We start from the raw sequence: 26,019 nt of genomic DNA on the forward strand, positions 1-26,019 counted from the left end.
GCTAAACTTCAAACTTTTCCAACTTCTTTACTGTTTTGCTTGGATAAATGGATTTACTTGCCATTATTATTTATCATGCTATTTTGTTTAACTAGCACTTGGGAAGGAAATTAAGTTGATCAGTATAGGATAAGAACTAACTTCTTTAAAAGTGATCAGAGAAGTGACTTTTGTTCCCGACTAGATATTTGAAGAAGATACACTTCTAGGCCAATACCCCTATTGGAGATAGCAAAGGTCCCCCAGCCACCAGAGGTCTTGAATTGTGATTTGTCTCTTCTCCTTCCAACTAGTCTGCTGCCAATGGAGGCAGAGTTCTTTTCCTGCTTTCCATAAAGGTGAGCCAAACATCTATGAGCTGCATCTCTGTATAGAACATATATATTATGTTAAATGCAAAATAAATACAAATAGATAAAAGGTAATTGAATAAAAAGAACCTAGGGATGAAGGCACTAGCAATTGGAATCCAGGAATTAGGAAATGCTTCAATTGTTGCTTTAGCTTCATCTGGAAGAGAGAGATTCTCTGAAGAGGTAAAGAGGGAAGGCCTTCTAGGCATGGGAGATGACTATTGCAAAGTTGCAGATTTTGGAGATGCAATGCCATTTGTAAGGAATGAAGAAAAGGATGTATTAGCTGGACCAGAGTATAGGGAGAATAACAATATTGTTGTTGTTGTTTATCCTTCATTTTCAAAGAAGATGAATGATATTACAAGAGTGATTTTTTGATTCATGAATGAATTGTATGTAAGTGAGGCAGTGTTGCGCAAAGTTGTCAGTCTCACCCTCTCTTCCAGAGTCACTGGAGTCCAGTGGCAAGACAGATTCAGCACGAATAGCAATGTAGTATATGTAGTGGAGATAGTAGATGACCTTAGAGTCATTGAAGTCCGAACAAGTTCTAAGTGATTCACTACTTTACTTCAGCTGCTTTCATGGCCATTGGAACAAATTGTTCTTATCCACCCATTCTCCTATAGAAGAAGTCTTCACATGCTTGGGATGACACCCCCTAATTCACCAACAGGTTTGTGACCCATCAGTTACCTACAACCTGGTTAGCCCATCTGCTGAGGTGGTTTACAGAGTGGCTGCTGCACATGCTACAGCTTCTTGGAGCTACAGGTGAGAGTTGAGTGCTGAGGCAGTAATGTACAATGAAGATGGAAAAATGGGTTGGAGTCAGATTGTTATGAACTTTTTAAAGTCAAGAAAAGACCATCAGATTTGGCAATCAAGAAATCACTGGGTTTCTTAATCTGGAGAGAGAGTAGTTTCAGTTGAGTGAGGTCAGAAGTTGGATTGCAAAGAGTTAAGGAATGAGAGGAAAAGAAGAGGGGACAGTAAGAATACATTGCTTTCTCTAGGAGTTGGACTGAGAAAGGAAAGTCAGACATAGGATAATAGCTTGAGGAGGTTGGTAAATATAATGAAGTGTTTTAAGGACAGGGAAGAAGACTTGGGCATGTTTGAAGGCAGCAGGGAAAGAACTATTAGATAGGCAGTATGAATATTATGTTTGTCCTTCATTTCGAAGAAGACCACGACATCAGGGAGATGATGCCATGACAAGCACATGAACTGGATTTGAGTGAGGGGGGGCTGTGCTAAGTCATCATCCTCATTTTCTCCTCCAGAGCCATCTGGGTCCGGTGGCCAGATATGAATTAGCATGGCTGGGGATGGCTCTGAGTGTGAGGCAGTCAGAGTTAAGCAACTTGCTCAAGGTCACACAGCTAGTAACAGTCAAGTGTCTGAGGTCAGATTTGAACTCTCATCTTCCTGCTTCTAATAGGCAGTATGAATAAGTGAGTGTGCCAATAATCATTTACTAAAGGCCTACATTGTGTCAGATGGACTGGCTAGATGGTGCAGTGGATAGAGTGCTGGGTCTGGAGTCAAGAGGATCCAAGTTCAAATCCAGTCTTAGACATTAGCTGTGTGCTCTGAACAAGTCACTTAACCTCTATTTGCAATTCTGTAAAAAAAAATGGGTACACCCTGGAGAAAGATATGACAAACTATTCCAGTATCTTTGTCAAAAAAATCCCATGGGGTCATTTAGAGTTGGACACTACTGACCAACAACCATATTGTGCTAGGCCCTTTGTTAAGCATTGGAGATACAAAGAAAGGCTTTAAAACATCCCTGCCTTCAAGGAGTCCACAGTCTAATGGGGTAGACAACATGCAAACAGCTATATTCAGACAAGATATAGACAAGAGAAATTGGAACTGATCTATAGAAAGAAGAAGCATTAAGGGGATCAGGAAAGATTTTTTGCAGAAGGTGAGATTTAAGCTGGGATTTGAAGGAAGTGAGAAAGCTAGGAGGTGGAGATGAGAAAGAACCTTCCAGGTCTGGAGGTCAGACAAGAATAATGCCCAGAGTGGGGAGATAGAATATTTTGTTTAAGGAACAGCAAACAGGTCAGTGTTACTGGATCACAGACAATATATATGTGTATATGGGGGTGGGGTAGGGTGGGGGGAAATGGCTATAGTACACACAGGAGCAGTTGCTACATTGTGTCTACTCAGGGATTGGGCATAAGGTGTAAGAAGACAAAAGATAAAAGGGGACCAAGTTGTGAAAGTCTTTGAATATTATAAAAAGATTTTCTATTTGGTCCTGGAAATAATAAAGAACCAATGGGGTTTGTTGAATTGGGGGGAGGGGGAGACACTGATTGACATGTCAGATCTGTACTTTACTTTCTTAAAGTAAAGCTCAGGGTGGATTGGGGTAAGGAAAGGCTTGATGGACAAGGAGACCAACCAGCAGGCTATTGAAATAGCCCAAGCATGAGGTGATGAGGCCCTTAACCAGGGTGGTGGCAAGAAGTCTTAGAGAAGAGAAGGAAGCATATGAGAGATATATAATACTGTCAAGAGTTATAGCTTTTTTATGTCTAAATCCTGGAACCATTTGGATCTTATCTTGGTAAAGGGTGTGAGGTGTTGGTCTAATCTAAGTTTCTTCCATATTCACTTCCAATTTTCCCAGCAGTTTTTATCAAAGAGAGAGTTTTTATCCCATTAGCTGGACTCTTTGAGTTTATCAAACAGCAGATTACTTATAATCATCTCCTGCTTTTGTACCTAGTCTATTCCACTGATCCACCACTCTATTTCTTAGCCAATACCAAACAGTTTTGATGATTCATGCTTTGTAATATAATTTTAGATCAGATAGGGCTAAGCCCCCTTCTTTTGCACTTTTTTTCATTAGGTTCCTGGAAATTCTTGACTTTTTATTTCTCCATATGAATTTACTTACAATTTTTTCTAACTCATTAAAGAAAGAGTTTTATCCCAATAGCTGGACTCTTTGGGTTTATCAAACAACAGATTACTATAATCTATTAATTGTTGTATTATCCTGTATGGTGGGCTTGTCCTGGGAAGATCAATCAAGTCATGAATCTGAATATTTTATGATCCACCTTCTCTCTGCCCTTCCCACTTATGATCATGTATAAATTCTCAGCTGGAAGTACAGCAAGACAGAGCTCCAATGAAGGAATAATCCAATGATTTGCAAATTGGTTCCTTGCAAAGAAAGTAATTAATAAATTGTTACTTGATTATTGGTACTCTGTCTCTGGTCTGCTCTGTCTTGCCTAGGTTAGAGACTGGCTCAGTAAAAAATACAGTTAACATTAATTTGTGGCACTCATGGGACCTGGCAACAGATTAAATGTGTGTATGTGTTTGTGGTGAAAGATAGTGAGGAGTTGAAGATGATTCCTAGGTTGGGTACCTGAGAGGTTAATGGTACCCTAGAGAGTAATAGGAAAATGAGGGAGAAGGGAAGATTGGGGGGATAATTATTTCACTTTGGACATGTTGAATTTAAGATGTCTTTGAAACAGTTTGAAATGTCTTAGAGATAGCTGCAGTTGCAAGTCGAGAGGTTAGGGTTAGACATGTACATCTGCAATTTCGAGGTAGATGTAGACTGGTGCAGCGGCTCTTCTTGAGTGACAGGAGGAAGGGAACCCAGGTCGGTCCTGGGCCCTGCCCTGCTTCTCTTCTCCACCACCGCCCAGCTGTGGTGAGATCATTTCCTCGAGGAGGCGTGGCCTGGGAGGCGTGAAGGACCAGCTCTGGGCCAAGTGGAATACATCGGGCTCCTGTTCTCTGAGCGGGCGGCGTCATGGCTAGCTTCCCCCGGCCCCAGGAGGAGATCCTCCAGGCCCTCCGGGACGTGGCCAACCGCTTGAGGATCCACTCCATCCGGGCTACATGTGCCTCCAATTCAGGGTAATGTCGCATTCTTTCTTGGAGGGGAAGGAAGGCTTAGCTTGGGAGAAAGCGGTTTCCCGCGCGACCCCCCCCCCCACTCGCCCCCGCCCCGTTGTCCCGGGATCGGCAGACTCGGCGAAGCGGAGGGTGCGGAAGGTTAGGCGCTCTCCTGCGGGTTCTCTGCGGCGGGGGCCATGCCGGGCGGGGGCTCTGTGCAGCTCCATCTCCATCCCCAGGCAGATTGAGGTTGGGCAGAGCTGGCTCATTGTTCGGGTGGATGCTCCGCAAGGTGGCCACCGCCCCTTAAGGCCCCGCCCGCAGGCCCTTCACAACGAGCTGCCTTTTGGTCCCTACCCAGTACATCTCATGCTTTCCATGAACTTCGTGCAGTTCTTTTGTTCTTTTAAGTTTGGGAATATTTTGCTTTTTTCTGATTACAGAATGGCGTTCATTTCTGAGTCGGGGAGCAAGTTTCAAATCTATTGCTTGGCAAGAGGCGGGGCAGGGCAGAGGGGATGCAGGGAGACATAGGGAAAACATGTTTTCTCAGAGAGAACTTAAATTATTTGCTTTGATTTTGTATTTCTATCGAGATTCCTACTAAAGACCTAAGATAATGGCAATGGCGGGGGTCATTTTGGGGGTCACTTTGGACATTTTTTGATTTCTCATCCAAAGACTACATCTTGGGGGATTGCTACTAAGATGGCTGCCGAAGCAAAAAAAAAAAGGCAGGATGCTCACCTCCCTCATACCTATTGCAGCAAAAAGCTGCAAACCCTTATGAAATTTCCACTAGAGTTAATATACTGTGGCAAGCACTGGACATTGGCACCATATTAAAACAAACATCAAGAAATCCCATTGAGAAACCAATAGTAAAGAGCTTCCAACCCAGAACTACACAGATAGGCAGCCATTAATTAGCTCACAGAAAATAAGGAAAGGGACCAGTCAGTAAAACCAATTAGTGTAGGGGGAGACTCTGGATGTGCACAGGAAAGGCCAGAGACAAATACATACACATGCATGATATACACATCCATCACACAATCAAAATATATACCCATACATACACATACTGAATATACACATAAAGAATATGAGACATATACATATGCACACAATATATACAATATCCATATATAGGTCTATATTTTACATATACCTATACATATATAATGTACACTATAAAATATATATCTACACATACATAATGCATGGTATATACACAACACATACGAAACATGCTCACACACATACATAACATACACCTCTACATGAATACATGAATCATACACACATATATACAACACACAAGACTTATACACACACATATAAAACAGATGCCTATACATACACACAGACATAATGCATGCTTATATGTACATACAATATATAGGTACATATTTTATATCTGCCTCTACATATGTACAATACACATCCATGCACACATATAAAATAGAACCTATACATACACACACGACACACCTGCAAAATATACATATACATGCCCCATATATTCATATAAGATGTACATTTGTACACACATAATACACACAATAACTATACATGCATACACACAAAACACACAACACAAACATACATACACAAACATCCATGCGCACACATGTGCACACACAAATGACACATCAACACAATAAAGTACATGCTTATACACAGAATACCAACACACACAAAACACACATAAATATATATCTATACATATACATACACAACACACAATACTTATACATACACATATAAAATAGATACCTATACATAACACAATACACATATACACAACACACATATAAAATACATACACATACACACATGCACAACATACCCATACACACAATACACATATAAAACATATACTCATACATACACATATGCACAATATACCTATACACACAATAGAAACATATATGCACAAAATACATGCCCATACAGATGCACATGAATAATATACCTGGGCACATAATACACATATACATATACAATAAAATATAAATTTAATTATATACACATGCATAATACAAAATACACTCAACACACACATAAAATATATACCCACACATACACACAACACAATATAATACATATAATACACACAGAATATATATTCATATATACACATACATACTACACACAATACATACATAAACACGTACCAACACATGTACACCACACATGTATACACACATATAAATATATACCCATGCACCCATATACTCACACACCCAACACACATATACATGCAACATATATACCTGTACATACACAATGCATAATACACACATACACAAAACACATATACACATACAAATAAAATACATATCTATACATACACACAATATATACCCAACACACATACACACATAGAGATATATAGATATATCCTGCAAGGCCTTTCAAGGATGCAACAAAAACACAGATCTCCCCTATAAGCTACTCACTTCCTGAAAGGAACCCTAAAAGGAAATGAATGTCATAGTCCAAATCTCGAAGTTCTGCATCAAAGAAAAAAAATTTTCTGGGTTTTTGGAAATAAGTCATTCAGGTATCAAGAGGTAACAGTCACGATCATAGAAAATCTGATATCTTCTACCATATGCCAGAGAAGAACTTGGAATACACTATTCCAAATGTCAAAAGACATAGGCTTATGACCAAGGATAGCTTACTCTATGAAGCTAAGTACAGTCCTATGGAAAAAAAAGACTTTTAAGTATTTCTGGCAAAAAGACTTAGAGCTGATTGGACTGTTGCATTTTCATTTCAAAATGCCTAGAGAAACCTAGAAAAGGAAATTTTTTTGAGCAGTTAGAAGGGCCTATATGATGATAAACTGCTAATATTCTAAAAGGGGGAGAAAGGGTCCCTTCAGAACCTTAATATATTCAAAGAATATGGAGGGAGTTGAATAAAACAGACAGAGGACCCTGGAAGGTGGGATTGGGTAGGTTGAATATGTTCTGAAGTTTCAAACTGAAGAGGAAGATTACTGTTACAAAAGAATAAGGGAATGGAACTTGCTGTTTTTTATGAATGAGGTAGAAGAATACCCTAGAGTACTTTGTACACAGAGGAGAGAGTAGGGGAAATGGGCATCAGATGAACTTTACACTCTTATCTGAAATGGACAAAGAAGCATTGTATACACACACACACACACAATTTGGTGTAGAATACATCATCCTCGACTGGGAAACAAACAGAGATGGGAGACTGGGGTTATGTGGGAGAAAAATGTCAAAATGGGAATAGTCACAAGCAAAACAAACTTCCTGATCCCAAAGGAGAGAGTAAAAAGAGAAGGAAAAAAGCAAAGAACTAGAATCTGAGGAAGTGGCCATCAGTTGAGGAATGACTGAAAAAATTGTGGTAAATAAATATAAGAACATTTTTAGAGAATCCTGGGTAGAACAAACTGATGCAGAGGGAAATGAGCAGGATTAAGAGAACAGTTTATACAAGGATGATAATATTGTCAAGAAAACTGACTTAGACTTAAGATCAATGCAGAGAGCAATCATTTTTCCACAGAGATTGATTGAAGCATGTTACTCACCTGACAGAGAGGTGATGGAAAGGTACAGGGAGACATTCATGGTTGGATATGGAAACCATATGGATATGTTTTGTTTAGTTATTGCAAGAGGTTTTTATTTGTTTTTTAAATGGAGGGAGGTTTGGGGAAGAGAAGAGTTTAATAAAAGTAATGTCAAAAATGAGTTTAATGAAACACTTAAAATGTATAGAACAGAAGAAAGTACAGACCATCAGGATCAATCAATCAACATTTATTAAATGCCTACTATTTTCCAGACACTATGCTAAGTACCGAGGGTGCAAAAAGATGCAAAAGATAGTCCTTGCCCTCAGAGCAGAGGAGGGAGGGTACTGAGCATGGGGGGAAAACCTGAGAGAGACAGTCTGGAATTGAGAGATGAGGTGTTTTGTTTCTGGAACAGCTAGGAAGCCAGTGTTGCTGGATTGAAGAGTACATGCTGAGGAGGAAGGTGTAAAAAGACTGGTAAGGTGATGAAGGACTTTGAATGACAAATGGGGCATTTTATATATGATCTTGGAGGTAATAGGGAGCTACTGGAGTTTATTGAGTGTGTATGTGTGTGTGTGTGTGTGTGTGTGTGTGACATAGTTGAACCTACACTTTAGGAAAATCATTTTTTTGGCTGAATGGAGGATAGATTAGAGTGAGCAGAGATTGGAGATAGGCAGGCCCTCCACCCACTATTTCAGTATGTCATGTGTGAAGTGGATAGGGCCTCTACCTGAGTGGAGACAGTGTATTTAAGAGATGCTGCAAAGAATTTTTATCAGACAATAATAGTGAAGCTTAGGTTCTGTAGGAACTGATTTACAAATGGCGATCAGTTTTGATACCTTTTAAGAAAATAATGGAATTGTTTTTGTGTATTTAATATGCAGTATGCAGAAAAGGTGCCTCATTTTATATATGAGATGGAGGCAACTTTTTAAAGTATTCACAAGTTCTAGGGATGGCAAAGAAGTTAGTGCTAAGTATATCTATCCAAAGATTGATGGTTTAGGTCAGGCACAGACTAAAATTAAGTGCTAGTACAGGAAATCCTACAAAGGGCATCTTCATGCCTTTCATCCATTTGCATCAGTCTGCCCTGTTAGATTTTTTTTCATACTACTGACCTTAATAGCAAAGTACTGTTCTTAGAAACTTTCTAACAATTAAAAGCACATTGATTTGTTAAGAAAGCTAGAGAAATATCACTGATCTTCACAGTACATTCAGTACTTTCTGAAAGATGTCAATGTTGTGTATTTGATGTTGTTCTGGTGGATTTGATATTTTATTATGCTACTGAAATAAATTCCTGGCCTTCTGAAAATTCTGCAGATCAATTCAAGTGAGAGAATACCCTTGCTACTTGTCAAGCCATGTCCTAGAAGATGGAATTACTCTGCATATTGTAGTTGCTTGCTAAATTTTTCTTTTGATTTGAGAAAAGTACAGTGGACAACTTTGATTTTAAAGTAAAAGGCAGTAGAGTTAGTAAAATATTAGGGAATGATTCTTGGTTTCTTGTCCCCTGGCAGGAGCCATCCTAGGCCAGGAGAAATGGCTTTGTTAGTTGGTCTGAAAAAGGCTGATCAGTAAGTTGTATAACTTGTCAATGACTGGTTTAGTTTTGAATAAAAATGGAAAGTATTGTTTTTCTTTCAGTCACCCCACATCTTGCTGCAGTGCAGCTGAAATCATGTCTGTGCTGTTCTTCTACACGATGAAATATAAACCAAAAGAACCAGGAAATCCAAACAATGACCGATTTATTCTGTCAAAGGTAAGAGGTGTAGGGTACCTGGATGTTACTGCTAATGAGGGTTTTTTGAAGACAATTCTGAAAAAAAGATGGCTTAATAACTGTGATGGATTATCTTGCCCTTTTATGTTGTTTTTTTTTGGATGAATAATCATTTATTAAGCATTTACTGTGAGCAAAATACAAGGTTACAAATAAAAAGAAAGACCCTGCTCTCTAGGAACTTCCATTCTAAAGGAGGGAGACAACACACAAGGAAGTTTTAAGCTGCAGGTCAGAGGGAAAAGTCTCTGGGGGGCAGTCACAATAAAGACTTCTTTAATATCATTTTTACAGATAAAATTTTTTTTCCCATTACTGTTGTTGAACTGTTTAATACTGACAAAAAATATTTTTTAATTTATAAACAAAGTGTTAAAATATAGGCTTGGTATAGAATTTGGTTTATGTTTCATATTTCCTTTTTTGTTGTTTTAAATAGATTTTTATTGATATCTTTTGTTGTTATATCACAAAAATTTTCCCTTGCAGTCTTCTTTCTGCCTCATCCCAGAGAGTTTCAAGTTTTTTTAACTTTGAATTTTTATTTTATTTTTTCTCAATTACATGTACATTTTTTAACATTTTTAAAAATTTTGAGTTCCAAATTCTTTCCCTATCTCACCTCCCCCTCCTTAAGAAGACAATTTGATGTAGATTATGCATGGGCAGTCGTGCAAAACATTTCCATATTAGCCATATTATAATACAAAATGTAGACCAAAAAAATTCAAGAAAAATAAGAGAAATTTGTACTTTGATCTTCATTCAGACTCCAACAGTTCTTTCATCGGAGGTAATATATTGTTTTTAATAAGTATCTTGAAACTCAAAATCGTTAACTGTTGGGCACTATTTTACAGCAGTCTTGTTCAATTTGACTGTCCCTACTTTGATTCTCTAGACTGAGATGAGGCTTGCTCACAAAGGTCATCTTTATTCACACATGGGACTCTAGTTGTTTAGAACCTAATATCCCCATGTGTTCTTACTTCAATGTGAGGGGTGGAGGGCTGAGGGGATGGAAGGGGGATGTTGGTTACTGATAAGATTAATTCTCAAGATTCTTTTAAAAGAACCTTTGAGAGGATATAGTTCAGCCACCTTATTTTACTGGTGAGAAAGCCAAGCCCCCATTCCATCAGTGAAACAATCAGTGACAATTTTGGGCTATCTCTGTATCCAGAGAAGGAATTGTGGAGTTTGAACAAAGACCAAAGACTATTACCTTTAATTTAGGAAAAAACCCATTATCTTATTATATGATTTTGCTATCTCTTATACTTTATGTTTCTTCCTTAAGGATATGATTTCTCTCTCATCACATTCAACTTAGATCAATGTATACCATTAGAAACAATGTAAAGACTGACAGATTGCCTTCTGTGGGGGGTGGGGGAGGGAAGCAAAATTAGGGGAAAAATTGTAAAACTCAAAGTAAGTAAAATCTTTCTAAGATTTTTTTCTTTCTAAGATCACCATTGAGGCGCTGTATCTAAGGCAACTGGAATGTAATAACAACTGCTAGTGTTTCCCCCCTCATCCCCACCCTTACTTTGAATTTATTTGTATACTTACATTTGCTATTTCTCCCTACTCTAGTTATTTCCCATTTGATTTCCACGAGCTGACTAGGAAATTAGATATGGATTTACTTAACTTGAAGTACACTGTAACCAAGATTGGAGGGAGGAAGGGAAATACTAATTTTCACATCATGGATTTAGAGCTCAATAGGATGTCCAAGGTCATCTAGTCCCTATTTACAGAGGAAGAAACTGAAATTCAATGACTTGTCCAAGATCACATCAGTGTTGTATAAGGATACAGATCCAGGTTTTCTGACTTGAAATCTAGCACTTTCCAAGACCTTAACATTTTAGTTTTCATCTGGGGACTGAGAAATGTATACAATGATATCTAGTCCTCCTCCATCCTACAAGGATATTATGAGTATAATCCCTGTGATATTTTCTTAAATTAAATTCTTTGTTGACCAGAGAACATTTGTAAAATCTTCAGTTTGGACATGAGTGAACTTTATTACTTCTGGGATTCCTTAACAAATGTCATGAGAAGCTTTGAATTGCTTTTCTTACAAATGAGAGTTCTCTTACAGGGTCATGCTGCTCCTATCCTGTATGCTGCCTGGGCTGAGGCTGGTGATGTGAACCAAGCTGACCTTTTGAATTTGAGGAAAATTGACAGTGACTTCGAGGGCCATCCTACACCTGTAAGTTCTCCTGACACTCATAGTGGAGGATGGGGTATATAGTTTTTGCTGATGATTTAAATGTAAGTAGATACTTCAAATCATTGGAGATTGGAGTGAAGAAAAGAAGTAGAAAAATCAGACTGTGGTGGTAATAACAGGGAGATATGAGAAGACTAGGTATTAGAATTGCTGAAAGTGATTTCATCCTTGCCATTTGCTTCCAAAATAGCAAAACAAACAAACAATAAAGGAGACATTCCAGGGTGTGGTTTGCTTTTGTTCTTTGTGTTTTTATTTTCATTCCATTTTTTTTTGTTCTACAAAAAGGGAATTTCCCCCACCAATACATTTTCCTCTGAAACTTACATTTTTCAAAAGTGCCTGGGCCACTGAGATGGTAAGTTCTACAAAACTGTCAGAAGGTAGGTAGCATGTTCTATCATCAGTCCTCTGGATTCATGGTTGGCCATTGCATTGATCATAATTTTTAAATTTTTCAATTATTTGTTTTTACTCAATAAATTATTCTCCTGGTTCTGCTTGCTTCAGTCTACATTGGTTCATAAAAATCTTCCCAAATTTCTCTTAATCTGTCTTTCTTCATTTTTTTTTTTACAGCATAATAGTATTCCATTACATTCATCAGTTTGTTATTGTTTAGTTGTATCTGACTCCTCATGATCCCATTTGGGGTTTTCTTGACAAAGACACTGGAGTGGTTTGCTGTTTTCTTCTTCAGCTCATTTTACAGTGGGAACTGAGGCAAAGAGTGAAGGGACTTGGCCCAGGGTCACACAGATAGTAAGTGTCTGAGGTTGGAATTGAATGCAGGTCTTCCTGACTTCAGGCTTAGCATTTTATCCACTCTGTTGGCTGCCCCAACATTCATTTACTGTAAGTTGTTCAACTATTCTAGTTCTTTGCTACAAAAAAAGCTGCCATAAATATATTTGTACCTGTGAATTCTTTTCCTCTTTCTTTGGAGTATGGGCCTGATGATATTTTGTCCTTCATTCTTTTTTTTTTTTGCAAGGTAAGGTTAAGTGATTTGCCCAAGGTCACACAGCTAGGTAATTATTAAGTGTTTGAGGCTAGATTTGAACTCAGGTCCTCCTTACTCCAAGGACAGTGCTCTATACACTGTGCCACCTAGCTGCCCTTTGCCCTTCATTCTTTTTTTTTTTTTTTTTAGTTTTTGCAAGGCAAATGGGGTTAAGTGGCTTGCCCAAGGCCACACAGCTAGGTAATTATTAAGTGTCTGAGATCGGATTTGAACCCAGGTACTCCTCACTCCAGGGCCGTTGTTTTATCCACTACACCACCTTGCTGCCCAGATGTCCTTCATTTTCAAAGACTATGACAAGCACATGAACTGGATTTGAGTGAGAGGGGGTGGGGCTGTGCCAAGTCACCAGTCTCACTTTCTCCTCCAGAATCCAGAATCCAGTGACTAGATATGAATCAAGATGACTGGAGGTAGTCCTGGATTTGAGGCAAGTAGGATGAAGTGACTTGCTCAAAGTCACACAGCTAGTAAGTGTCAAGTGTCTGAGGCAAGATTCAAATTCGTTTGTCCTCCTGAGTCTAAGACCAGTGCTCTATATCCACTGTACTACCTAGCTGCTCCTAGCATGGGCCTGGGTCTACTAATTGTATAGATGGGTCAAAGGACATGCAGAGTTTTTAGTAACTTAAGAGGGTCTAATTCCAGATTGCTTTCCTGCAGCCCCTCTAATCTGTCACTTTTGCCCATCTGATGGGTGTGATATGGAAACTCAGAATTGCTTTAATTTACATTTCTCTAATTATTAGTGATTTGGAACATTTTTTCACATATAGTTTGGCTTTCTTTCTTTCAAAACTCTGTTCATATATTTGACCATTTATCACTGGGTAACTCAGTAATTGCAAATTTATATCTCTAATTTGTTTTCCAACTCAATTTTTTTGTGCTTTGCATTTTCTTCCATTTTTGTCAGTCTATTTACTTTAATATTTCTTGTTGTTTCCTAGTCATTAACATCTGTTTGATCCACTCTCATTTTCAGGATATCTATTATTTGGATAAGGTTTTGTACATCTTGTACTAAACTATTAACTTGCCAAAAGAGAAATCTTTCCCCTAAAACTCTAGTTTATTTTCCAGTTATTTTCTCCAGCATTTAATTGTAAAGTATTTTTAAAACCTTTTTAATTTAAAAACTCTTGCTCTGTTTTTCTTCAAGGTTTTCATTGTAGAATTCTTTTGAGTTTGTTTCCTGGGTACCCTTATTTCTAGTATAGCTCTATTGCTGGAATCTTTGTTTACATTTGTGTTCAAGCTATTCTTCCTGAATTGAGACTCAGTGTTAGGTCCTGGCTCTGTTTCCTTCTGGAGGAATGTCTGGGCCTTATTTGAGCTTTACTTGTATTCTCCAAGCTTTTGCTGCTGATTTCTTTAAGGATCTCAGGAGAGGGACCTGCAAATTTTCAATATATCTAAATTTATACCAATTTAGGGCTGTCTTGGACTTTGATTTTCAAGCTCCTGACTAAAGAAATCAGCAGCAAAAGCTTGGAGAATACAAGTAAAGCTCAAACAATTATGACACCATATTTGGTCTGGGGATGGGGAGGGAGATAGAGAGATACATTGAGGTAGAAAGATAAAAGAGACAAAGAGAGAGACAGATACATAGAGACAAAGATAAAGACAGAGGCAGAGAAGCAGAGAAAAGAGGCAGAGACAGAGAGAAAAAGAGACATCGAGACAGAGATACAGAGAGAGACAGACTGACAGACCCAGAGAGAGCAGAGACAGAAAAACAAAGAGACAGTGAGTAAGACAGAGAGAATAAAAGAGAGAGAGAGACATAGAGAAAGAAGAGAGAGGGAGAGAGATACACACAGAGAGAAACAAACATAGAGAGACAGAGAGATAGAGAGACAGAAATACACAGAGCTATAGAGAGAAACAGACATGCAGAAAAAGATGAGCAGAGGAAGACACACAGAGAGAAAAACAGATAGAGGCAAGGAGACAGAGAGACAGAAAGACATATGAAGAAAGCCAGAGACAGAAGAGGACAGAGATAGAGAGACAAAGAAAGAAAGACAGAGAGAGACAGAGGGATAGAGAGAAAGAGATGGATTAAGATACACAGAGAGAAACAGAGAAAGTGACAGAGAGAGAGAGAGACAGAGAGACAGAGAGACAAAGATATGGCAGAGAAAAACAGTGACAGAGGAGACAGAGAGAGACACACACACATAGAAACAGAAAAATGGAGAAAGGGAGACAAAGACATAGAGACAGAGAAACAGAGATAAAAGAGAGAATGAAAGAGACAGACACATACACACACACACACACACTGATAGAGAGACAAATAGAAACAGTCAGAGAGACACAAAGGTAGAGAGAGACACCAAGAGAAACAGAGAAATAGAGACAGAATAGAAACAGAGACAGAAACAAAGACATACAGAGAAACAGAAAAAAGAAAAAGACTGAGACAAATCCAGAGAGAGACAGAGAGGGATAGAGGGGCAGACACAGAGAAAGAGACAAAGAGAGAAAGAGACAGATATAGAAAGTGAGAGAACCAGTGAGAAAGAGAACATGAGAGACAGAGACAGATAGAGAAACAGAGGGAGATAGAGACATAGAGAGAGACAAATAGAAACAGACAAAAATAAAGATAGAGAATGAGAAAGAGACACAGAGACAGACACAGAAAGACAGAGACAAGGAGATAGAAACAAAGACAGAGAAAGAGAGAAAAAGAGACACCCATACAGAGGCAGAAACAGACACAAAGAGATAGATACAGAAAGAGAGAGACAGATTAAAGACATAGACACAGAGGGGAGACACACAGAAACAGAAGCAAAGAGAGACAGAGAGATGTAAAGAGACAGAAACACAGAGACAGATAATGAGAGAGAGACAGAGACACAGACAGTGAGAGAGGAAAGAGACAGAGATAGAGAGACAGACAGGGAGTCAGAAACAGAAAAACAGAAAGAAATAGAGAGACAGAGAATGAGAGGTAAAGAAAGAGACAAGAGAGACAAAGAGACAGTGACAGAGAGAAAGATACACAGAGACAGATGGAGCAGAGAGTCAGGTTGAGAGAGAGAGATGAAGACAGAGAAAAAGAGAGGGGAAGAAAGACAGAAAGAAGAAAAGACAGAGAGAGTGAGAGAGATGGAGACAGAAAGAGAGATGGAGATACAGAGAAATGAGACAGAGACAGAGACTGCAACAGAGAGGGGGACAGGGAGAGATAGAGACAGAGATGATGAGAGACAGATGGAGACAGAAAGGAAGACAGAGAGATGGAGAAAGAATGACAGGGCGATGGATATTGAGAGAGAGAAACAGAGGAGAGACAGAAAGAAGGTAGGAGAGAGACGGCAGGGAGAGAGGGGGAGAGATAGACAGACAGACAAACATGCATATACAGAAAGACAGAAAGAGAGAGTCAGAGAGAGGGAGTGGAGACAGAGTGACAGGGAGAGAGAGACAGAGGACAGAGAGTTAGAGAGAGAAACAGGAAGAGAGAAATGAGAGAAAGAGAATATGAATATCCTGTCAGTCATGGTCGATATGTTAGTTGATTTTATTGAACTACTTTTTTCTGTCCTTTGTTACATGGGATGACTTACTGGTCAATAGAGGGAGGGGAGGGATATATGTGGAAATGAAGGATATAAAAAACAAAGACTGTCATTCAAGGTATTTCTTTTTGAAATGAAGGATGGACATGTATATAAAGTGCTTTGTCAGTCCTTAAACATTTATTAAGCATTGCCCAAAATATAAAAACATAAGATTTATATTTTATATGATAAAACTATATTTTATAAAAATTTATGTTTCATAAAATATCAAATTATAAGATACAATATGTGTCAACTATTATTCAATCTTATTAAACAACTATAATTAAGCAATAAAATATTAAACATTAAGTAGGAGCTGTACTAATGGGAAAGAGTCTTAAGGGAAGAAATTAGGATAAAAAGTCCTCTGGAATAAAATTGTAGGAGAGTAAAAGGGCTCTAAGAAAAAGCCAAGGCAGGGGACAGATAAGAGGAAGGTGGCTTGGGAGAAACAGAAGTTCATATTAGCAATAGAATTACTAGTAGAAGAAAAGATAGATGGAGAGATTGAATAATTGGAAAGTTAACTAAATGAATTCTTTCATCTCAGCTTCTGGTGCTGACCCTAAATTCTTACTGGAACAAGGAAGACTTGTCTCAGACATTACCTGTGTGACTGGGCAAATCACTTCACCTCTGCTTGTTTCAGTTTCCTCAATTGTAAAATAACGATAGCACCTCCCTCAGAGGGTTGTTGTGAGGATCCAATGAGATCATATTTGTCCAAAGCAGTGCTTTTAGCTGTACAGTACCTGGCCCATAGTAGGTACTCCATCCTTGCTTCTTTCCTTTCCCTTCTTATCCTTTCTCCTTATTTTGAAAGCTTTGGCATCAACTTTATATCTTTGTGTCTGAGTCTAGCTATTCTTGAATAACTGGTGTTCTTGGCCTGCTTTCCTACCAATTCCACATTCCTTTTCCACATTGCTTAGGTAATAGAACACAATTGTGCTTCTTGCAGAGGATTGTGATCTATTTAGATGAAGAGGTAGAAGGATGAGACTGTGACAATAAGATTGTTCACATAACAAGATGTACAAAAAGGAGTTCTATTTAAGTTGTCATCTAAAAGGGAAGTTTTGGTTTGTGTTGCTTTGATGTAGAAAATGAGCATCAGTAACAGTTGAGTGAGAGAGGTCATTTGGGGTTTTAAAAAAATGTGTGTATATATGGTGGGGAACTACTTAGGTTCACAAACTCTCTCTGCAAATGACAATCAGCATCTGTTCTACAGTCTTATAGGCTTAAAGAGTTTCCTGGGGGTACAAAGAAGATAATTGCCTTGTCCAGGGTAACACAGATAGATAACAGTGCTGAGATTTGCATCCCAAATTTCCTGACTCCAAGGCCACTGTACTGCTTCTTTAAGTGCTATGGAGAGAAAAAAGAGAATGAGCCAACCTATCTTGTCTACTCTAACTTGGTAGTATGACAGTTGGGTTTCATAGCTACAATTCATTTTATCTTTCCTTATTTCTATGACAGAGACTTCCATTTGTTGATGTGGCAACTGGTTCTCTTGGGCAAGGACTTGGTGCTGCCTGTGGAATGGCTTATACTGGCAAATATTTTGATAAAGCCAGGTAGGAGATCAAGCTGGAAGACCACTTATTCATTTGCTTTCTAGAAGAACTTTCCTTTTGATTTTTTTTTCACTTTGGAAATCCAGTGGATATCTTCAGGTTAAGATTATTCTAAGTAGAAAGGCAATAAATGCATTAAATGCTTAAACTATTTCTAGTCTTGGATTAGAGTTTAAGTAACCTGCTTATAATGCAAAAGATGGCTTCTGGGGACATTTAACTCTTGCCCTGTATCCTTTCATCCTTGAAATACTGGCAAAGACACAGTTGAGAGACTAACCCTAAAAGTGGCATATCACAATTTTACAATACTTTTTTGGTTCATGTTTTATTAATATTTACAAGAGATGGCATAGTATAATAGAGAGAAGGCTGGCCTAGGAGCTGGGAAGACTTGGACTCAAGTCCTCCCTCTGACATCTGCTGGCAAGTTACTTAACTTTTCATTGCTCTAGGAAGTTGCAATGAAGGTACCAATCTGCATTGGTAGAGGGAGATTTCTTCATCTAGAAGTTCCTCATACCAGTCATAATCCTTATCTTTTGCTAATATAGAATGAACCTCTTCTCAATTTCTGTCTTGCACTAAGGGGGAAAATGTGCAGTACCATAGAAGGGAATAAAGACCTCACTGCACCTCTGTAACTTAGTTGCTATAGTCACAGGGAGCCATTATCTGGCAACCAAGTTCAGACATAGAGTCTGTCACTATACTCAAAGTCTGTCTAGCGTGGCACAACCTATTGGAGTTTGCCCTCCACTAGACTGAAGTTTAGGCCCCTTAACGTTTAAAGAAATTTTTTGTGTTTTTTTTGCAAGGCAATGTAGTTAAGTTACTTGCCCAAGGTCATACAGTTAACAAGTATTAAATATCTGAGGCTGCATTTGAACTCAGGTCCTCCTGACTCTAGGGCCAGTGATCTATCCATTGTACCACCTAGCTGTTCCCCCTCTTAACATTTAAAGATGAAAAATACATATTTTTTGGAACTGCATTAAGCCCCCCAAATGTATAAATCCAGCTGAGTTTCCTTTATTGTTTCTTATCATTTATAGAAATTGATTTTCTAAAAAGTTAGGCTCCCCTCCCTTTTGTGGCCCTGAAAGTAGTAAAAACCCTAAGGAAGAACTTTAGAATTCTGTTAATAAATCTTATCAAAAATCTACTTTAAGTGTCTAATGTTTTGTTTAGGCAGAGATATCAGAATAGTAAAGAAGGGTGCTGAGTAAATGTCTTTAGGAAAGCATCTTTTTGTAGCCTGTCTCTGATTTTCTCTTTTGAACTGACCTGATTCATCTTAACTTGGGACCATGCAGTGATGATATGACTTGTCTCTTTTGCATTCTAGTTACCGGGTATACTGCCTCATGGGAGATGGGGAATCCTCAGAAGGCTCTGTCTGGGAAGCTTTGGCTTTTGCCTCTCACTATAAGCTGGACAACCTCGTGGCAATCTTTGATGTGAACCGTTTAGGACAAAGTGAAGCCGCTCCTTTGCAGCACTGCACAGATATCTATCAGAAGCGCTTTGAAGCTTTTGGGTAAGGAACATCATTTCTTTTCCTAATTTCCTTGTCTTCTAGGTGTCATAATTCAATAGTCAGCAAACATTTATTAAGTGCCTACTATGTGATAAAATACATGTGCTAGTGATACAAAGAAAGCTATAAGATAGTACTGCTTCAAGGAATTCACAATCTAAATGGGGGTGGTGTGTATGTGTGTGTGGGACAATACATGAAAAGCAACTGAAAAGGTTGGGGGGAGGTGGGGCATGATGAAGTCCTGCAGCTGGGGTAGGAAATGATCTGAGGAGATGAGAATTTCAAGATTGATTTCATCTTGCAGAATGATGAATTTTTGGAGATTATGAAGTCCAGAAAAGTAACTGGTTAGGAAATGAGATTTCCCTGGGTCCTTTCCTTAATAAAAATGGAGGATCTGAGAGGAAGTCTCCAGTGTCCACCTTCTGCCCTCTCCAATCAGGGAAAGAAGGTCCCAGGAGCAGGTGGTGCTGAAGAGGAGTAAATTTCAGAGTTGATTTCTCCTTTCAGAATAATCCATTTTTGAACATAATAAAGCCCAGAAAAACAGCTGGGTGAAGAAATACTAAGGAGAATCCCTTGGTTGCTCTCCTTAAAAGGTAGAGGTCTTCTATAACTAACTGTCTTTTATTAGGTGGAAGACATATGTTGTGGATGGTCATGATGTGGAACAGCTATGTGAAGTCTTTTGGCAGGCAACTCAAGTAAAGGACCAACCTACTGCTATAGTTGCCAAGACCTTCAAAGGCCGTGGTATTCCAAGTAAGCAAGGAGAACTGTCCCAAATTTGGCACTGACATCGACATGTTATTTGTGATTGCGTGACCGATTTTACTTTGTGATTTGTGTAGTAAAGACATAAACTCCATAGGTTGCATGTGTATATATGTTTGTTGTTGGTATACTCTGATGATATCTATCTATTTCTTTTTTTTTTTTTAGGTTTTTTTTGCAAGGCAAATGGGGTTAAGTGGCTTGCCCAAGGCCATACAGCTAGGTAATTATTAAGTGTCTGAGGCTGGATTTGAACCCAAGTACTCTTGACTCCAGGGCCGGTGCTCTATCCACTGTGCAACCTAGCCGCCCTGATCTATCTATTTCTAAGATGTGAGGGCATATTCCTATGCAAACATAGTTCCTTGAAATTAGATGCTTACTATAGGTATTGAAGTAGAGGGGATGAAATTTTTTTTCCATACAAACTTGTATTCCATATGGATAAGGAATTATCTTCACTAATATAGATCAGTTACTCTTAGAATAACAGATAATAAAATATATATCTTCTAGGTAGAATGGAGAGGGGTGCTCCTTGGGCAGAATGGTGATGCATTGCTACCCTTGGCCAATGTTTTTGCCTAAATTTTTTCTTTGTTATTAAGAATAGTTTCAGTTTTGAAAGGGTAGGGAAGTATTTCTAGAAATGACTGACATTAAAAAAGAAGGATCAGTAAAATTTACTTTAAATAAAGAATAAGAATTGCCTGGAACACTAGTCATACAACTAGTATGTGTCAGAAGCGGACCTGAATGCAGATCTCTCTGACTTCAAAGGAAAGTCACTCCCCTCCCTTCCTCACTTCCTCTTCTCTCTTCCTCAGTTGGTCCTTCACCTGGGAACAGAGAAGCACCACAAAATAGTGTATTGTACTCACACAGTAGCCCATTCTAGTTCAGACTCTTAGTATCTCTTGCCTGCACTTTCATGGTAACTTCCTTGTTTCCAGTCTCCCAACTCCAAAAGAGATCTAAAGTATAGGTCTGGCCATGGCACCTCCATTACTCGATAAACTCCAGTAATCTCAGATCAAATATGAAGATGTCTGGCATTTCAAACTTTTTGACAACCTAGAAGCATTCCCCTACTTGACCTTTTCAATAATGGTTTTCAATGCCTGGAATACTCTTTCTTCTCCGTTTCTCTTATTTCCTGCAAAATTTAGCTCAAATCCCCTTCCTTCCTGGTGTACCCTTCACCCCTCCCTATTGGTGTCCTCCCTCTGAAATTACCTTTCATCTGCTCTGTAAATATCTTGTATGTATGTGGTTGTTTGTGTGTTGTTTTCCCTATTGGAATGTAAGCTCCCTGAGGGCAGGAATAGAGTAAGCATCTAATAAATCCTTGATTAACTAATGCAGTTGAAGTGGGCTTGTTGGGAGCTCTGCCCCTTGATGGGTGAGAAATGCAGATGTCTTATGTAATGATTTCTAGCTTACCGAGTGCTTTATTTACATACATTCCCATTTGAATTTCACAGCAGCCCTGTGTACCACTTGCCCAAGGTCATGCAGATGGTAAGTGGCAAAGCTGGTTTAGAATTCATACTCTTTTGACTCCAAATCTACTACTCTTGCCACTACTAGCCCTGGTGGAGAGGGAACAAAAGAACCAAGATTTCTTTGCTGGGCAGTAGCCAGAGCTTTCTGCTGCTTTGGGAAGCCCTTTTCTCTATCACTAGCTGCTGCTCGCAACTCTTGCTCATATTGCATCAAGCTTTTAAGCCCCAGTTATAGAGAAATATTCAGAGGACTAAATTAGAAAACAGACCAAGTGACTCTTGAAGTCCTATAAATTTCTAACATTGATGCTTTACCTTTTTTGGTTTCCTGAACTAGAAACTGGGTGATCTGTGTTTATTGTTTGATCCTAGGCATTGAGGATGCAGAAAACTGGCATGGCAAGCCTATGCCAAAGGACAAAGTAGGTTCCATTATTAGGGCCATTGAAAGCCAGATAAAGAGTAATGAGAACCTGATTCCTCAGCCACCTATAGAAGATGCCCCTGAGGTCAATATCACGAATGTGAAGATGCCTTCTCTACCTGCCTACCAAATTGGGGACAGGGTAAGCTGGACCTATAATTACTAAGGATTAGTGGTAATAAACTAAGTCATGAATTAGAATTTAAATTCTTCACTTACCCCTTCCATTTGTCTTGTAATTAATCTAGAGATGTTCATGAAGTATTCACTAGGATCTTTTACTACTGGTGAAAGAGCAATAAATATAACCTCTCCCTTTCTTGGTCCTATTTACTTGAATTTGAGATGTCTTTATCTGACTGAAATTTTGCATTCGTGCTGCTGGGTAGCTTTCTGTCATCACCTTGGGATCTAGAGCCTGTTCACATACATTTAAACTGCCCTATTTTGACCTTTCTGATTCACTCATACAGGAAACCTTTATTTCTCCCCATTTGCTAGTGTTTTTTCCCTCCTCAGATGATCTGGGAGAATATTATCTTTGACTTGTGATAGCTTCTCTAGGACAGGGAGTCTGTGGTGTTCCTTGTTTGACACTGAATCTTTAATGCCTTGTCTCAGGACACAAAGTAGGCAGTAAGTGAGGGAGCTGAGTTGTTTAAACCCAAGTCCTCATACCCCAGATCCTGGCCTCTTTCCACTACACTACCATTTTATGAGGTGAATTGTGTTGTCCAGTGATTGGATTTGGATATTGGCTCTGCAATTTTTGCAAGTGGGAGTTTGGATGTTCATATGCCAGAACTCTGCTTGTAATAAGAAATGAAATAAGCAAATGTGCTTATTTTATATGCTAAGGACCTAAAGCAAATGAGTTCATAGCACATTAACATAAGATGGCACTCCTTTCTTTGCATTCTTTTGTTTGCATGGGGAAATAGTATATTTGGTGTAGGGAAATGCTTGTATCTCCTCATCCCTAGTGATCTGGATTAATATTCCTGCTCCTCCTCCAACTTCTTAGAATCTTACAATTTTTAGTCCCCTTTTCCCAATGATGACAGATTCAGTCCCTTCAGTGTGCCTCTGTAATTAAGTACCCTTTATCTTCCAGGTGGCCACCAGAAAAGCCTATGGTGCTGCCCTGGCCAAGCTAGGTCATGCAAATGATCGCGTCATCGCCTTAGATGGAGACACAAAGAACTCCACCTTTACAGAGCTGTTTAAGAGGGAGCACCCAGATCGCTTCATTGAGTGCTTTATTGCTGAACAAAACATGGTGAGGGCTCAGATGCTATGCAAGTAACTTTCAGGGTTCTCGAATTACTCTTGCTCTCCAACTCATTGTTTTTTTGTGTTCTAGGTAAGCGTGGCGTTGGGCTGTGCTACCCGAAACCGGACCATCGCTTTTGCCAGCACCTTTGCTGCCTTCTTTACCAGAGCTTTTGATCATATCAGGATGGGGGCCATCTCTCAAACTAACATCAACCTTAGTGGTTCCCACTGTGGTGTTTCCATCGGTATGTCCTGTCTTAGAACTAGTCAGAATTCTATCTTTTCATTGTCCTTCAGAGCTAATTATAAAATATATCCATCGAATCATGGATCTGAATATGCTTTGTATTTTCATGTGGGAGTAGGAAAGGTCCAGGGTCTAGATCTGTGATTTCACTTGATGTTTGAAATTCCTGGTGTGGAAACTCTCTCTACACATTTAGATCAGCAGCTGATCTATAACTGATAACTCCCCACTACCCCTAGATGAGTCTCTAAGCCTGGGTAATTTGTCCAGGACACATACCAGTATGTGTCCGAGGTGAGAGTTGAGCCTGACTATTACGCCAACTCTCTATCCACTATACCATGCTACTCCTATGTTTTGTTTTTTTGCAAAGTAGTAGAGTTAAATGACTTGCCCAAGGTCACATAGCTAGGTAATTATTAAGTGTCTGAGGCTAAATTTGAACTCATTTCCTCCTGTCTCCAGGGTCAGTGCTCTATTCATTGCACCACCTAACTGCCTCTACTCTTATGATTTAACTAGGTCTTCTGAAAGAAGAAACTATGTGATCTTGATTCATTAAGCTAGGTAGCCCATTAAACAGTCTATTCTACTGTTTGCAGTAAATTATGAATTAGCCTGTATTTACTAGGTGCCATATATGTGACCATTGCTGTGCTAGATCTTGTGAATGGATAGAAAAGAAATAGGACAAGTCTCATGCTTACGAAACTAGCGGGGAGGCAAAGTTAAGTTAAAACAAAATCTTTAGAGAAGAATTAAATAAACTATTAAGGATGGATTATAAGTAAATGGAAGAGATCAATGTAGGCAGAAGAGATGAGGTCTAAACTAGGCCTTCAAGGCTAGTTAAATGGAGAAGGGAAGTTATCTAGGTAGAAGAAAAATAGCACGAGTACTGGCATAGAGATGAACATGGTATTTTGGGGGGATATTGAGATCAGCCTTATTAGAATGATAGCTACATATCTGTCTGGTAGGTTAGAGTCCAATAATGGAGGCTATAGAAAACCAAACAGGATCAGTTTGCACTCAAATGTCTGACAGACAGTAAAAAGGCATGATAAACTCAAACTTGGGAATTATATGATGGAAAACAAGTGCTTTAGGGATGTTAGTCTGATTTCAGAAGGTATGAGAGACTTAGAAAGAAGTAAGTGGGGAGTAGGGGAGCCAGGCAGGTAGGTATCAGAGTTATGTAGGTATGAGGTAATGAGGCTCTGGACTAGGGTGGTGGTGGTGGGGGAATAGAGAAGAAAGGGGGAATTTGAACATTTTGGATAGACAAGATTTCTAGTCCAGGTGAATTGAAAAATTAGTAATGGAAATTATATAGTTTTGAAGTGAAACAATTTTTATTAGGGCAGTGAAGTGTGATTATGAGTTTAGTTTTGAAAGTGTTGGGATTAAGAGAATGGTGTGATATCTAAGAAGCAATGTCCTGTAGATAGTTTATAATCTAAAACTTGTGGATGGTTGAGAGAAGCTTTGGGAGGTCTTCCATGAAAACTGAGATAAAATGCTCTCTCTAGTATGAGGACCTGTGGAGAGAGAAAAACAGAAGACCAAAGACAAACCATTTGAGAACATTGGTTAGGTAGCAAGAATGAAGAGGGTCAAGGGAATATGGAGAAGGTAGAAAAATCAGGAATGTGCTGTGTCAAGGAGGCCAGAAGAGATGGATGGTAGATATGCTATATTTGGAGTCAGAAAGTCCTGGATTTGAACCTACTTCAGACACTTAGTAGCTGTGTGACCCTGCCCCTCAGTTTCTTCATCTGTAAAGTGGTGTTAATAATACTTCCCTTGTAGGATCATACATGGACTCATAGATTTAGAGCTGGAAGGGACCAGTAAAAAGATCTAGTCAAATCTCCCCCAGCCCAGTCTAGAGAGGTAAAGGTTAATGTGCCCAGTCCTACAGAGCTGGGGTTCAAAGGAGACCCTTTGACCTCAAACATGGTGATCTTTTATACTGTACCACTTGTGAAGATCTATTGAGATAATACATAGAAAGTGTTCTATACTTCCAAGAAATGCTAAAGAAATGTGAGCTGTGAGGGATCACACTTAAAGGAAGAGTGACTGTTCAGTGTCAAATGCCCCAGAATGTGCAAAAATAATGACACTGAATTTTGGTGATTTGGTGATTACTCCTTGGTGAGTAATCTTCCTTTTATGTATATT

The 26,019-nt window shown here is 38.9% G+C and overlaps 1 protein-coding gene across 1 annotated transcript in view; it reads left to right on the forward strand.

The window, feature by feature from the left end:
- Nucleotides 1-4,098: 4,098 nt before the first annotated feature.
- Nucleotides 4,099-26,019, forward strand: part of TKTL1 (transketolase like 1) — a 28,292-nt gene continuing 6,371 nt past the window's right edge. Inside the window, exons 1-9 of the mRNA XM_074208697.1 lie at nt 4,099-4,271; nt 9,484-9,601; nt 11,739-11,852; nt 17,967-18,064; nt 19,413-19,604; nt 20,242-20,369; nt 22,259-22,452; nt 23,425-23,589; nt 23,674-23,830. Coding sequence (XP_074064798.1) covers nt 4,165-4,271; nt 9,484-9,601; nt 11,739-11,852; nt 17,967-18,064; nt 19,413-19,604; nt 20,242-20,369; nt 22,259-22,452; nt 23,425-23,589; nt 23,674-23,830 — 1,273 coding nt within the window. The 5' untranslated portion in view covers nt 4,099-4,164. The remainder of the gene's footprint in view (nt 4,272-9,483; nt 9,602-11,738; nt 11,853-17,966; nt 18,065-19,412; nt 19,605-20,241; nt 20,370-22,258; nt 22,453-23,424; nt 23,590-23,673; nt 23,831-26,019) is intronic.

Source organism: Macrotis lagotis, chromosome X (genome assembly GCF_037893015.1).
Source record: "Macrotis lagotis isolate mMagLag1 chromosome X, bilby.v1.9.chrom.fasta, whole genome shotgun sequence".
NCBI lineage: Eukaryota > Metazoa > Chordata > Mammalia > Peramelemorphia > Peramelidae > Macrotis > Macrotis lagotis.